Below are 14,993 nucleotides of genomic sequence, written 5' to 3' on the forward strand. Positions count from 1 at the left end.
GAAACAGGAAATCAGAGAAAAGTCAGAATTTGTGGAAGGCTATGATGAGTCTTCCAGAGAAATAGGAAGCCAGAAGCTAGAGGGTGGCAGTACTGGTGCGATGGAGGATATCTGTCTCATACACCAACAGTGATTTGTTTTCAAAAAGGACCATGATGTCCAGGAGGGATGCCAGGAAATGCAAGGAACCTGGAATTAAGTGAGGGAGGGCTGTGCAAAGTCACCAGCCTCTCCCTCTCCTCGCAAGCGATCCGGTGGCAAGCTATAGAGCTAGGCTGGAGATGCCCTGGATGCAGAAGACATCTTGGCCTTTCTTCAGCAGGTCTTAGACTGATGGAGGCAATGACCAGTGACTAAGGCAAGGAGTGCTGAGGTGGAAGGAGTTCCTCTGGCTCTCTAATCAATCTGTTAAAAGGAATCCAGCATTAATGCGTCATTGGTGGAGTTACGAACTCATCTAACTATGTTGGAAAGCAATATGGAGCCGTGGCCAAAGGACAATCATAGCCTTTGATCCAGAAATATCACTCCCAGGTTTGTATCCCAAAGAGATCAGGAAAAAGGCAAAAGGGTCTACTATGTGTACAAAAATGTTTATAGCATCTCTTTATGTGTTGGCTGGAAATTGAGGTGATGCCCATCTGCTCCTGGGGAAGGGCTGAGCAAGCTGTGATGTGGGGTCACTGGAACACTACTACACTGTGAGAGATGATGAGCAGGAGGATTTCAGAAAAACCTGGGAAGACCCATGTGAACTGATGTTGAGTCCAGCAGGCAGAACCAGAAGTCAGAACACAGTAACAGCTCCACTGCACGATGACTGACTTAGCTCTTCCCACGAAAGCACTGGTCCGACAGTTCCAAGCCTCATGATAGAAGTCCACGTCTTGAGAAAGAATTATGGAGTCTGAATGCAGTCAAAGCAGACTGTTTCCTTTTTTTTTTGGTGGCTTCTCCCTCCTGTTCTGTTTCTTCTTTCACAACATAACTAATATGGAAATATGTTTACATAATTGAACACATAATTTATATCAGATTGCTTGCCAGCTTGGGAAAGGATTGAACGGAAGAAAGGGAAAAAAACTGGAACTTAAATTTTTATTTTAAAAATAAATGTTGAGAACCTAAAAAAAGAAAAAAAAGTAATCCAGTGGAGAAGTGTAGCTAACTAACCTATTTCTTCCCAAGCATAAGCTGCAACTGGTGATGTGTCAAAATTCTCCATTTATGCAACTGCAAATGGTGGGAATTTATGGCTAAATTTGTATATCATTCAAGTTTATTTTGATTTCTAACTCAATTTGAATCTTTGAAAGGGCTTTCCATTTATTTAAAAATCCTTGATTGATGAGGATTAATGTATTTTGCAGGTGTGTATGTATGCATTCCATGCCAGGAAAAGGAAAGACAGTGGCAATCAGTGAACATTTGAAAAATAAGTCTAAATATGGGCTCTGTCCAAATGGTAGGAATTTTCCTAACTGGGGGCTCAAAGGTATTAAGATTTTAAGAATAACCTCATAGTCTTATATAAAGTGCTTAGCCTAGCAGTGAGATAACTCAAGCGAATCAAGGATCATTGCAGTCCTAGGCTAAAATGCATTTCTTACAGCCAAGCTAAGTCACTTTGAACACTAATTTAGGTGCCTTAGGCATAACTTCATCCTCCAACTGGAAGAGAAATAGTGAGACAGAGGCTACAAGGAAAGGAGATATCGTAACCCTGGCTGGCTCAGTGGGAGGAGAAAGGAATGGTTTTCTAGAGCCCAGATCCTTTTAAAAATTAAATTCAATAAATGATCATGGACTAATCACTTTAATTTTCTAAACCTGAGTTTCTTCCCTCATAAAATAAGAGAGTTGGATGATATTTCAAATCCCTTCCAGGTCTATGTCAATGCAGACACAGACTTTCTCACTGTCAAATAGTTTACCGTAAATGATCACATTGAGTTTTCAGAACAAACTTTTGAGATACACAGTGGAAGACTTTACAAAGAAGGAAACTGAGGATCAGAAAGGGAATGTGATTTTCTAGCAACACACTTTAGTCCATCAAGTCTCAAATTAAAGGCAAATTAGAGCCTTTAAATTCCTTTATTTACCAACAGGTAGATAGATATGAAGACCCTGGGAATGGCAAAAACCTCCAGACCACCAGAGCTGCTTCCAGTTCAGCTCTTTCCTCTATAATCCAGGGAGACGAATGGCCAGCCATCCTCACCAAAGCTGACCAATTGCTATAGAGAACAGGAAAGGCAGCCTGAGAGAATGAGCCCCTCATGCCCTCAGACCCAGAAGAGATCCTTTGGATCCCAAAGCCTTTGGAGCAGCAATGTCTCCAGCCCAGAGCTCTCAGTCATCATCCCAGGAAACAACCTTTGCGGAGACAGAGCCAACATTACTGAAGACCCAGAAAGGAGAGTTCTTTCCATCACTGTCAAATGGTTCAGCATCAGAAATCAGTGGACAGGACATGAAGGAATGGGACATTTGGAGGAACAATTTATAATTATGCAAATCAATTGACTAAAATGTCCATATTCTTTGACTCAGAGATTTCACTATTGGACTTAGACTCCAAGAAAATTATCAATATACAGTCCCGGTGTACACCACAATATTTATAGCAGCATTTTTTTGTGAACGCAAACAATTAGAAACAAATGTTTGTTGGTGGAATTGTGAACACATCCAGCCATTCTGGAGAGTGATTTGGAACTATGCTCAAATACCCCAGAGAGATGCTAAAGAAGGGAAAGGGACCTGTATGTGCCAGAATGTTTGTGGCAGCCCTGTTTGTAGTGGCTAGAAGCTAGAAAATGAATGGATACCCATCAACGGGAGAATGGTTGGATAAATTGTGGTATATGAATGTTAAGAAATGACCAGCAGGATGAATACAGAGAGGCTAGGAGAGACTTACATGAACTGATGTGAGTGAAATGAGCAGAACCAGGAGATCATTATATACTTCAACAATGATACTGTTTGAGGATGTATCTGATGGAAGTGGATCTCTTCGACAACGTGATCTAACTCAGTTTCAATTGATCAATGATGGACAGAAGCAGCTACACCCAAAGAAAGAACACTGGGAAATGAATATAAACTGCTTGCATTTTCGTTTTTCTTCCCGGGTTATTTTTACCTTCTGAATCCAATTCTCCCTGTGCAACAAGAGAACTGTTCGGTTCTGCAAACATTTATTGTATCTAGGATATACTGTAACCTATAGGGCTGTTTGCCATCTGGGGGAGGGGGTGGAGGGAGGGAGGGGAAAAATCGGAACAGAAGTGAGTTCAAGGGACAATGTTGTAAAAAATTACTCTGGCATGGGTTCTGTCAATAAAAAGTTATTTAAAAAATAAAATAAAACAAAATAAAACAATTAGAAAATGTTTTATAAAAAGAAACAAATGTTATTAATTGGGGAATTGCAAAAGAGATGACCACCAACTGGGGAACAAATTATGGTACATAAGTGAAATAGAATACTATTCTGCTGTAAGAAATGATGTGTCTGATAAGTTAAACAGGAAGAACCAAGAAAGTAATATACACGATGACTACAACAATGCAAATGGAAGGAACAATCACATGCAAATCAAAAACTGAAAAATTATAAAGAACAACAAAGGCTCCAAAAAAGAGAGATGAGAGAAGACTCCCACCCCTCCTCCCTGCTACAGGAGGTCTGCAAAGGTTACATTTGGCACATGTTTTCAGTTATATTTTTTCCTTTTATTGTTCCTTTTTTTTTGCCTTTAAAATATTATTTATCATATAGAACAGTTCTCTGGGAAGGAAAGGGAGTGGAATATTATGTGAAACTATAGTAATTTAACAAAACAATAAAAATCTATTTAAAGAAAGAGGAAGTGTCTTTTCTGTCTGCTTTGCTGTCATATACTACAGCTCAAAGGATCCTTCCTTTTGACTTGCAGCTGATACTTTCCACGTGGTTTGCCCGCACTATTAGAATAGAAGACCTCTGAAGGCAGAAACTGTCTCACTTTTCTATCTGTAATCCCAATACAGGATAGAGCACTGCATGTGGTCTATCCACTCACTCACTCACTCACTCACCCAACTGTGAATCTATTACTGAGGCAATATATGGGAAAGTTCTCCTTCCTAAATTGCAAAGTCAAAAAGCGACCTATTTTGACCGTCGCATTAGCATCTCTGCTTGCTTATTTCCTCTGCAGGACACCCCTGTGTCGGTGCTCACAGCCCCACTGGTACACATAGTACTCTAACCTGAGGTCAGCCCAAGATTTTCTATTAATGCAAGAGCTTAAAGGACGTGTCTCCGTCGGGAGAGGCGAAGCTTTGGGAAACAGAACAGTGGACCAATCCCAATTCTGCTAATTCTGCTGGATCTCACAGAGCCCTGTTTGGCTGGAAATGTGCTTTGTTGCCAGCTTCCTTACTTCCAACACAGCCTTTGGATTCTGGTGTTTCTGAGAAACTTTGCCTTCCGACCTGGTCTTGACCTTGGTTTACATTCATTCTACAACGCAGTTTCCTTTAGATCCAGCGATGTCTCTAATCTCTGTTACATTTTGGGACCCTGATAGAGAAAGGATAGCAGCTAGTTCGATACTGATTTTTCCCCGTGCACGGAAAAACTGATTTTTTGAGCCCTTGAGACTTTACTTTTTATCACATCTCAATCTTTTGCTTAAAAGTGTTGATTCTCTTTTTAGTTTTTATCCTCTTAAATTATACATATATATAATGAAAATGATTTATAAAAACTGTGCCAGCATAAAGTCTGACATGAATGTTTAACAACTATAATCTTTGTTTTAATTCAAGCCAATTTTTTCTCTAATTCATCTTCTGAGTGCCATATCCAAAAGGCTCCTCACTCAGCTTCCTCTGCCTATAGAAGTTCTAAGGAAGGCTAAAATCAGTTTTGATCTAGTCTCTGTTCCGTCTTTTAAAAAATTATTTTTAAGCTCAATTGTCTTTCACTTTGAAGATGAAATGTGACTGAACAGAGAAAATAAAAGCGGCACAATTTTCATCCCTTGGAGATAAGCGGCCTCTCTCGGGATTGCGGCTCAGACATTATAAACCCAAAGAGTTCAAATGAAAATCTCTCATTTTAAGTTCTACTTGAACCCAGCAGCCGACTCTACTTCATTACCGCCCAAATTTGAGAAAACAGTTTATTGAAGTTAATTTCACACTTCCTCACCAAGTTCCCCAAGATCGAGGAAAACTGAATCGGATGGAGGAAGGGAGACTGAGAAAGTTCAATAGTGTAACTAAATACAGTTCTTCCCACATTCTAGTTCAATGCAGCATTGATTACCCTCCAATGCGCACGGCACTGTGGGATGAAAGAAGGAGAACAGATTGTCCCTGTGCCCCGGCCTGGGGACAGGGAATGAGCATGGGCGGGGTAATGAAAGTCTTCCCTTTATTGTCAGTGAAAATTATATGCATTATGAGTGCAGTGGAAAGAGCTAGCTCGTGCACACTAACCCTCCCTACAGCACGGACAGGCCCCGGGTTAGAAACGATTTTAAAGAGTGAAATTCTCTCCATAAATCACAACAGATGTTCGTGGTTCAGACTTTGTACATCTATGTATGTATAGGAACATCTGTATGTACACACATACACGTGCCCACATTTGTGTACATGGAGGAGGCAAGGTGGCCCAGTTGGCAGAGCGCCGGGCCTGGAGTCAGGCCCAAATACGACCTCAGACGCCCAGGTCCCAGCTGCTGGATCCTTTGTGCCCGAGTCTCCTCATTGGTGAAACAAGCTGGAGAAGGAAATGGTCCCGTCCCTCTGCCAAGAAAGCCCTCGAGACAGGCTGTGGTCCCCGGGGTCCCCCAGAGCAGGATGGGGGTGAGTGGCTCGGCCACACGGACTGTGTGCACATATCGCTATGTATGGAGGGGGTCTCACACTCCACACACACACACACACACACACACACACACACACACACACAGAGAGAGACACGCGAGGCTGGGAAGCTGCCCAGCACAAGTACCATGAGGGTTTGTTTGGGGGCTCCAGTGGGACACAAGAGCTGCCTCCAGGCTCATTTCCCCCTCCCCGTTCTTTCTGAGGAGCGGGCACTGGGCTAGCTGCCCTCCCCAGAGGTGGAGGAAGCCACAGAGGAGCCTTTGGGACCTGGCAGTCAGAAGATGAACTTGAGAGTGAGGAGAAATGCTCACCTCCCTTTGTTCCTTCCCAAAGTCCTTGGTTCCTGTGATGGGCATGTGGGTAGAATTCCTGTCAGCTCACCCACGTCCACATAAGAGAACAAGAAAATGGAACAGAGCAGACTCTAAGGAGCAGAAGGGGTCAGAGTTCACAGTTCAGAGAAAGTTGGTGTTAGAAGCACACAAAATGTCGTAAGGGGAAAGGACCTTCAGAGACGATAGAGGGCTGCAGTCAAAAAAGTAATTACATATTTCCTAGCTCACTCACTCATTTATAGATGGGAAAATGAGGTACAGAAGATGAAATGACTAGCCCAGGGCCAGAAAAGAGATTAAAGATGGAGAAATCTGGAGGAACCTAATGGAGTGCTACTCAGATGACACCAGCAAGGAAAGATAGCTAAAAAAATCCTAAATACAAAACACTCAGCTTTCAAGTCAGAATTTCATAATTTATTCTTGAAGGTGAAAAGTTGTTTTGGCTGACTTTAAAATGTATTTTTATTCCAAAGAGGAGGGAAAGAAATTGTTATTTTTATGTGTGTCATCCAAGTAGTGTTTTTAAAGTTTTTGTATTTAAAACAAAGTTTAAGAGGTTTTTTTTTTTTCATCAAAACCAAAGAGATAGACTTGAAGATGTTTTTCGTTTGCATTTTCACTCAGACAAGGCCTATTTTTAAAAGCCAGTTAATCATGGTGCTTATTTTGTACCTGTCAGGTGAAGTTAAAAAGTAGTATTTGATTTTGTAATATTAGTAACTGACTCCCATGACAGAAATATAAGACTATAAACAAATTCCTCCCAAATCACCAAGAAATGGAGCACAAATAACTATGCTATAAGGAGAGACAACCTCGCCCAGTGGTTAGCACGCCTGACTTTGGGATCAGGAAGAGAGCGTTCAGTCTACAAACACAGTAAGTGCCGACTAAGTGTCAGGCACTTTGCCAAGTGCGGGACTTCCATAACCAAAGTGGAAAAGTCTTTATTCCAGTGACCTTAGATTCTCCTGACGACAATCCTTCCATGTGAAGGAGGTCATCCATCATCATGACCTTAACTCTAAGGTAAGGAGGGAGATAACCTCTACACACAGAGGTATCATTTCAATGACCTTATGTTCTACTGACGACAATCCCTCCATGTGAAGGGGTCATCCATCATCATGACCTTACCTCTAAGGTAAGGAGGGAGACAATCTCTACACACAGAAGTATCATCTCAATGACCTTATGTTCTACTGACGACAATCCCTCCATGTGAAGGGGTCATCTATCATTGTGACCTTGCCTCTGAGGAGGGAAACAACCTCTACACATGGAGGTATCATCCTCAATGATTAAATCTGAATGAAGAGGAAAATCTCTACATACAGAAACGGGACAAGATGTAACCAAATCAAAAACAAGAAAGGCGGGAGGCTGCTCAGATTACAGGTACCACGAGAGAGCTCACTTGAGGTCGTTCATGAAGGAAAGCAGGATTTCAAGAGGCTCGAGGAAGGCAGCAGGAATGTCAGACAGGGGACCCGTTCTTTGCAAAGGTAGGAAATTGGGAGCCGTAGCCACCATGTTTTATTAAAAAGAAATAGGTCAAAATGGCCAGACAGCCAAAGAATGGAGGGGAAAATTCTGCACATCAATGGAAAGGTTGAAGAGGCCCAGGTTGTGAAGAGGTTTAAACACCAAACAAAAGTGTTTAGATTTGATGCTTGAGGTAATAAGGAGCTAGTGCAATTTACTGAGTAGGATATAGGATGCTGTCTTGGTCACACCTGAGCTTTGGGAAAACCATTTTGGCAGCTACGCAGAAGATAGTTATGAGTAACAAGCGATAAGAAGCAGGGAGTTAGGAGGTTATTGCAATAGTCCAGGGAAAAGATGATGAGGGAATAAACTAGGAAGAGCTGCGTTCATGTCTCACCTCTGGAACATACTAACTGTAAGGTGAGCCTGAGCAAGTCACTTAGCTTCTAAATGTGAATGTGTATCTCTCTCTCTCTCTCTCTCTCTCTCTCTCTCTCTCTCTCTCTCTCTCTCTCTCTCTCTCTGTATATATATATATATATATTCCCTACTTGGTATGTATCTGATCTTCCAAAGTGGTCTCACATTTCTGTAATTCTATAACGCAACTGTCATCACCTACTTTGATTTGTCTATCAACTTCCCATTGAATGATATGTGTTCTCACATTTAACTATCTTACACTAATTACTTGCTTTATGGAGATCAATGTACTCAATGAAAAAGAAGGAGAAGGAAGATAATAGTCCTCTGTGCTCAAGTACTTTATAGTCTAGGACGTCACATATCTGAGATCAGTCACACTCCAATATAAGATATTCGAACCAACTTTTGAACACTGAATTTGTCATCCAGCTTTAAAAATGTTCCTTCTCTCCTCCAGATTACCGCCAGTTCTTTCAATAATTCTCTGTACCCCATGGCTTCTTCTCCACCGCACGATACATAAACCAAGTTTATCCCATGGTAATAGAAATCTCAACTAGTCCGTTAGCAATACAGGGATACCTCATTTATTGCACTCCACTGTTATATTTTGCAAGGGCTGCTTTTTTTTCTTTTTTTTTTTTTTTACAAATCAAAGGTTTATGGCAACCCTGTGTCAACCTAGTCTGTTCAAAGTATTTTTCTGACGATGTGTGCCCACAGGTCTCTGTGTCACAGTTTATTAATTGCACAAATATGTTAAATTTTTCATTTTCATATCCATTTTGGTGATTTATAAGTGGCAATTTTCGATGTCATTATTGTCATTGTTTTGGGGTACCATGAATAGGGCCCATATGAGATGATGAATTTAATGGATAAATGTTCTGTGTGTTTTGCCTGCTCTGCCAACCAGCAATCCCTGTCTCTCTCCTTCTCCTCCCGCCTCCTACTTCCCAAGTTGCCACAATATTGAAATTAAGACAATTGGTAACCCTACAATGGCTTCTAGATGTTCAAAAGAAAGGAAGAATCAATCATTGCTGCAAACTTCATTGTTGCATTATTTTAAGAAATGGCCACAGCCACTCCAGCCTTCAGCACCCCCCGGATAAGTCAGCAGCCGTCAACATTGAAGCAAGAAAAACAAAAAGATTATGACTTCTGAAGACTCAGATGATGATTGGCATTTGTCAGCAATTAAGGTACGTCCATGTTTTTAGACCCAATGCCATTGTATAATTAATAAGCTATAGCATAGTATAAAAATAACTTTTAAATGCACTGGGAAAGCAAAAAAAATTGCAATATTTGCTTTATTGAAGAGGTCTGGAACCACTCCAGAATATCTCTAAGGTATACCTGTATTGAGTAGAGACTACGGCCCAACTTTGTGCTACACAAGAGAGTCCATGGAATTAGAAAAGCTCAGAAGAGATCCTGGAGCTCATTTAGTCCAAGCTGTACCTCAAATAGCAGCAGCTAGAAGCTTTTCTGTAGTTTCAGTGGTCCCAGGAGAAATGACTGCTCTAGGTAAGTCTTAAAGGACCCAGGTTTATTTTGTTTAATTAGTCAACGGTATTAAATAATTACCATGTGTCAAGCATAGTGCTAAACTTAAGGCCAAAAAAGGAGAAATGTTTTCTGCCCAGAGTTCTCACGTAGCGGCCTTTCATCATTTTGCAAATGATATCACAATAAATATAAAAGTGGATTCAAGTCTCCTTTCAGCTTGGTGCTTTGCAACCAATCAAAAAGAATGTATTAACCTCTTTCTGCCTCAGTTTCCTCATCTGTAAAATGAGGATAATAATAGCATCTGCTTCCTAGGATCATCATCAAGATCAAATGCATTAATATGTGTAAAGTGCTTTACAAACCTTAAAGGACTATATGAATGCTAACTATTATTGTTTATCATTATTATTATTGCTATTACTAGTACAAAACTGGAGGCAGGGAGCCAAGCTAGGAAGCTATTACAATGATTCAAGTTCCAAACGATGAGGAACCAGTAGAGAGGATGAAAAGTGGGTCAAAACAAAGCGGCAGCATCTTGGGAAAGGTCAAGGGGGAGGATAAACATTCTGTCTGCCTTCTTTCTTCCTGTCTCCACAATTCCTGCCGGTCTTTCAAGGACCATCTTCGGTCCCATTTATTATCGGAGGGGTTCCCTGGAATCCCTCGGTGAGTCACTTTGTCATCAAGCCTTACTGTGAGCCGGGCACTGTGCTGACCACCGGATGCCCTGAAAGACAATACCTGTCCCTACCCCAGGGAGCGCCCAGGCTAAGAGGAAAGAAGTCACACAGACAACTAACTCCAAACAAGTTGTATACGAGATAAACTGGGGAGCATCTTGGGGGGGCCTCCAGTGGGAGCCAGCACAACATGACCGAGCAGTAAACTCAATACCCAGGGGTCTGAACCGCTCATGTCGGCCCCAGGTCCCTCCTGGTATCATGGAGAGACCCTGCACATCCCGACAGAAATGGGAGTTATGGTTCTAGAGCAGACACCGTAAGTGCTGACTGGGTTAGTGATCCCTTTTAAACTGTGGCTGCTCGTGTCCTCAAACATGAAAGGGAAGTGGAGCCTTTAGAATGAGGAAATCCTGCCCGATCGTATCTACAGCGCGCTTCTCCTTCGGGCCTGTCTTTCTCCAAGTGAGGCCTCTAAAGGGATTTGAATCCTTGGAAGTCACGCCTGGAAGTTTCCAAACAGGAGCTAATAGAGAAGCTGGAGCTGCATGTTCTGCAGACTTTTCAAGGGACCCGAAAGCACAGCAACCATGCTCCCAGGGAGGGAGTCTCAGGAGCAGCACGTCTGACAAGAGCCCACCCGAGGGGCTCCCCCCTCCATTACTAACTCTTAGATTAGGAGGGAGACCCAAGGGAACCCAAACAAGCCCCTGACGGAGCAGGACCCGTCCTCGCTCATCCAGCCTCCGATACTTCCCCCTTTCAGGTCTCGGCTTTCCTTCCCTCTTTCGGGCCATCTGGACCTCAGTAGTCCATCTTTAAGTCACGGTAGCGGTGAGCCCATTCAAGCTTGCTTTGGCTTGTCCTTGGCCAGAAGACACATCATGATACCCTCAATCCCAGCCCCAATCCCTTTCCAGAGCTGGCGGCCGTGTCCCAAGAAGCCGGGTCACCTCTGTCGGGGGGATTGTGCCCCGGGGCGCCGATCAGGGTTCTTAAGTCTTTCAGAGCCGTCTGTCCTCACCGTCACCATGGAAATTGTTCTGGTTTTCCCTCACATTAGTAGACATGGATTTATACACATCTCCTTGGCTTTCCCCGAACCGTCCCTCTTGCTTACATCAGACAGGACCCTCTGCATCCATCTGCCACCCCCTGCTCAGAGGAGAAGCTCAGGAAGAGCTGCCATGAGTAACTGTGTTCACACCCACTTGTCATTTGCTAGTTTTTAATGCAGTCCTGGGATCACATCATCTCTCCCTTGGGCCCCGTGACCAGCGCTCCCCCCTTCCGACAGAAGCTCGTGACCTCAGAGTTGAGGACTTTAATGGCGATCAGCATGGCGCCTTCAGCCTCCCATACACTCTCTGCCCCATGACATCACAGGCAACATCTTCACCTGAGTGTGGACTGGCTAGGAAGGGAGGTTCAGTCATCAGTCTCACTAACTCCCTCTTCCGGACTCATGAAAGCCCAGTTTCAGAAGTCAGGTGACTGGCGACGGCCCAGGATGCAGGCGAATACCCTGGGGTCTGGATGTCTGATCTAGGGCCCTTCTTCATGGCATGGATCGGCTTCTGCTCCCGCACCTGTTCTGCCAGCAAGTCCTCCCATGCTGGGGCCCATCTCCCTAACTCCCCATTTGGTCCTCAGCCCGCCGGTCGCCCTCAGCCTGGCTTAACCCAAGGCCACAACAGGTTTGTGGCCACCACACGCCGCCGCTGCGCCAGTGCGGGTGAAGCTGGTGGGTTTTCGGAGCTCTTCATACAATCCCTGCTTGAAGCCCTTGAACAAGGGGAGCCGGCGCCTCCTGGCTAGCCCTTTGACCTGCTGGTACCCAACGCACTTCCAATAAGACCCAGAAAAGATATTTCTCTTACCTGTCCCAGAATTTCAGGCAGGCCCAAGAGCTGACCAGTAAATACTCCAATGCAAATGAATATGGCGGTGACCTGCCCCAGAGACCCCCGGATCTCTTTGGGGGAGATTTCATTCAGGTACATGGGGAGGGCGCTGAGCGCGATGCCTGTGGAAGAGAACTACGGTTAATGACAGAGATGACCCTAGGCCCTGCAGGGACATCTCAGAATTCAGCTCTGCCCACACGCGAAGCAGGGAGCCATTTGTAACCTTCCCCACAAGCATCCACCCAGCCTCCATATTCTCTTCCCAATCCTAGAAAAGGGGGAAGGAGGCTGTTCAGTGGAAGAAAGATCTGCTTCATGTCTATGGCCGTTCAGTCACGTCCGGCTCTTCTTGGCCCTGCGTGAAGTTTTCCCAGCAAAGATACTGGAGTGGGCTGAGAGTTCCTTCTCCGGTCCCTTTTAGTTCAGAGTTATCTAATAATGCAATCGGCTCCTCCTCCAATCACTTCCTAAGAGTCTGTGCTAAGAGACCTTGGCCACCAACAGCTCTTCCCTAAATGACGTGCTCTAAGCCACAAAATGGGAATCAGGTTCTTGGGTCCTGGGTCCAGTTCTTTCCAGTGGGGTGTATTCCTTTTCCCTGTAAGTGTCAAGTAGAGAGATGCTATGGATGGGATTCATGATGCAGGTGGGGGTGTAGAAGGGACCACCTTTGGTCTGTTCATTCCTAGATCCAGCCTAAAACGTGACCAACAGTCTCAATGTGGAAAGAAAGCTTTACTTCTGACTGTTGGGGGGAAAGCTCTTCCTTCCATTCCATAGAGATTTAGTCAGATTTAACGGCATGAGGTGTAAAGCTGTGAAAGCCTGAGGTGTTCCGCAAGGGGAGAAGAATGATCATTTTATATTCCAGGCCCTTTCCCTTACTTTCATGGGTTCTTTATGAACACGTCCTGGGAACAATACATGGCAAGGTATCTGTTTGGAATCTTTGCTTTTGCAACCGCATCTGTCTTTAAGCCAAATATCTCTGAAGGAAGAACGACAGCCCCCAGTGTGAGAAGCAGATGCGTCCCCAGAACAGTGAGGTTTCTGAACAAGACGGCAAAGGCTTTATGGAAGACGCTTGAGGGGATGCAGAAGAAGGCCATTGCAACAGAAGGAGGCCATTGCAACATAAGGAGGCCATTGCCACAGAAGGAGGCCATTGCCACAGAAGGAGGCCATTGCCATAGAAGGAGGCCATTGCCATAGAAGGAGGCCATTGCCATAGAAGGAGGCCATTGCAACATAAGGAGGCCATTGCCACAAAAGGAGGCCATTGCCACAGAAGGAGGCCATTGCCACAGAAGGAGGCCATTGCCATAGAAGGAGGCCATTGCCACAGAAGGAGGCCATTGCCATAGAAGGAGGCCATTGCAACACAAGGAGGCCATTGCCACAGAAGGAGACAATCAGGCTCAAAAAGGAGCCTTAAAGATCATCTAATTCATAGGGGTCAGACGCCTCCGCCAATGTTCCTTAAGGAGACTGAATCAGAGAAAATTGTAAAGGGGAAGTACTTCACAAAATAAATAAAAACACGATAAAATGTAACATTAATATGTGGTCTCCTCATTCAGTATGTAGCCCACAGGGATCCTTACATACAGCTAAGCGGCCGTTTCTATTTAAGTTTGAAGCCACTGATTGATTAAACTTCCCATCTAATATAGGAAATGCTTCCATATCTAACAGACAATCCAGGAGCCTCTACCAAGATATGATTAGCTCACCACCTCCCTGGGCAGAGATCTATACTACTGAAGCTATACTGTACTATTATACATATCCTATACTATCTATTGTACATACTATTGTATCCATTCTATACTGTGCTTTTATTTATATTCTATGCTGTACTATATGATTGTATATATTCTATACTACACTATTGTATATATACTATACTATTGTATCCATTCTGTACTATACTATGCTTTTGTATACATTCTATACTATAGCACATATACTATACTATTGTATACATTCTATACCACACGATTGTATATATGCTATACTATCGCATCCATTCTATACTATGCTATGCTTTTGTATGTATTCTATACTATACTATTGCACATATACTATACTATTGTATACATTCTATACCACACGATTGTATATATGCTATACTATCGCATCCATTCTATACTATGCTGTGCTTTTGTATGTATTCTATACTATACTATTGCACATATACTATACTATTGTATACATTCTATACCACACGATTGTATATATGCTATACTATCGCATCCATTCTATACTATGCTGTGCTTTTGTATATATTCTATGCTATACTATTGCACATATACTATACTATCATACACATTCTATACCACACGATTGTATATATACTATACTATTGCATCCATTCTATACTATGCTGTGCTTTTGTATATATTCTATACTATACTATTGCACATATACTATACTATCGTATACATTCTATACCACACGATTGTATATATACTATACTATTGCATCCATTCTATACTATGCTGTGCTTTTGTATATATTCTATGCTATACTATTGCACATATACTATACTATCGTATACCATTCTATACTATATATATAGTATATATACTATACTATTGCATCTATTCTATACCATACTCTTTCTATACCATACTCTTGGATATTATATTGTAAATATTCAGTGTACTGTGGAACAGTTCTGAAGCCAGAAGGCCCTTCTTCCTTTACTTGACGCTAAATCTCGCCCTGTGTGGGGC

General features: G+C 42.9%; 1 protein-coding gene across 5 annotated transcripts in view; it reads right to left on the bottom strand.

Moving 5' to 3' along the window:
• Nucleotides 1–14,993, bottom strand: part of SLC2A9 (solute carrier family 2 member 9) — a 211,218-nt gene that overhangs the window by 166,424 nt on the left and 29,801 nt on the right. For all 5 annotated transcript variants that reach the window (XR_007948444.1, XM_051966635.1, XM_051966634.1 and 2 more), the window contains one exon: nucleotides 12,229–12,374. Coding sequence is in view for 4 of the 5 variants with exons in the window: in XM_051966635.1 (XP_051822595.1) it covers nucleotides 12,229–12,374 (146 nt within the window). In the remaining variant the exon portion in view is untranslated. The remainder of the gene's footprint in view (nucleotides 1–12,228; nucleotides 12,375–14,993) is intronic.

The sequence above is a fragment of the Antechinus flavipes genome, chromosome 6 (genome assembly GCF_016432865.1).
Source record: "Antechinus flavipes isolate AdamAnt ecotype Samford, QLD, Australia chromosome 6, AdamAnt_v2, whole genome shotgun sequence".
NCBI classification, from domain to species: domain Eukaryota; kingdom Metazoa; phylum Chordata; class Mammalia; order Dasyuromorphia; family Dasyuridae; genus Antechinus; species Antechinus flavipes.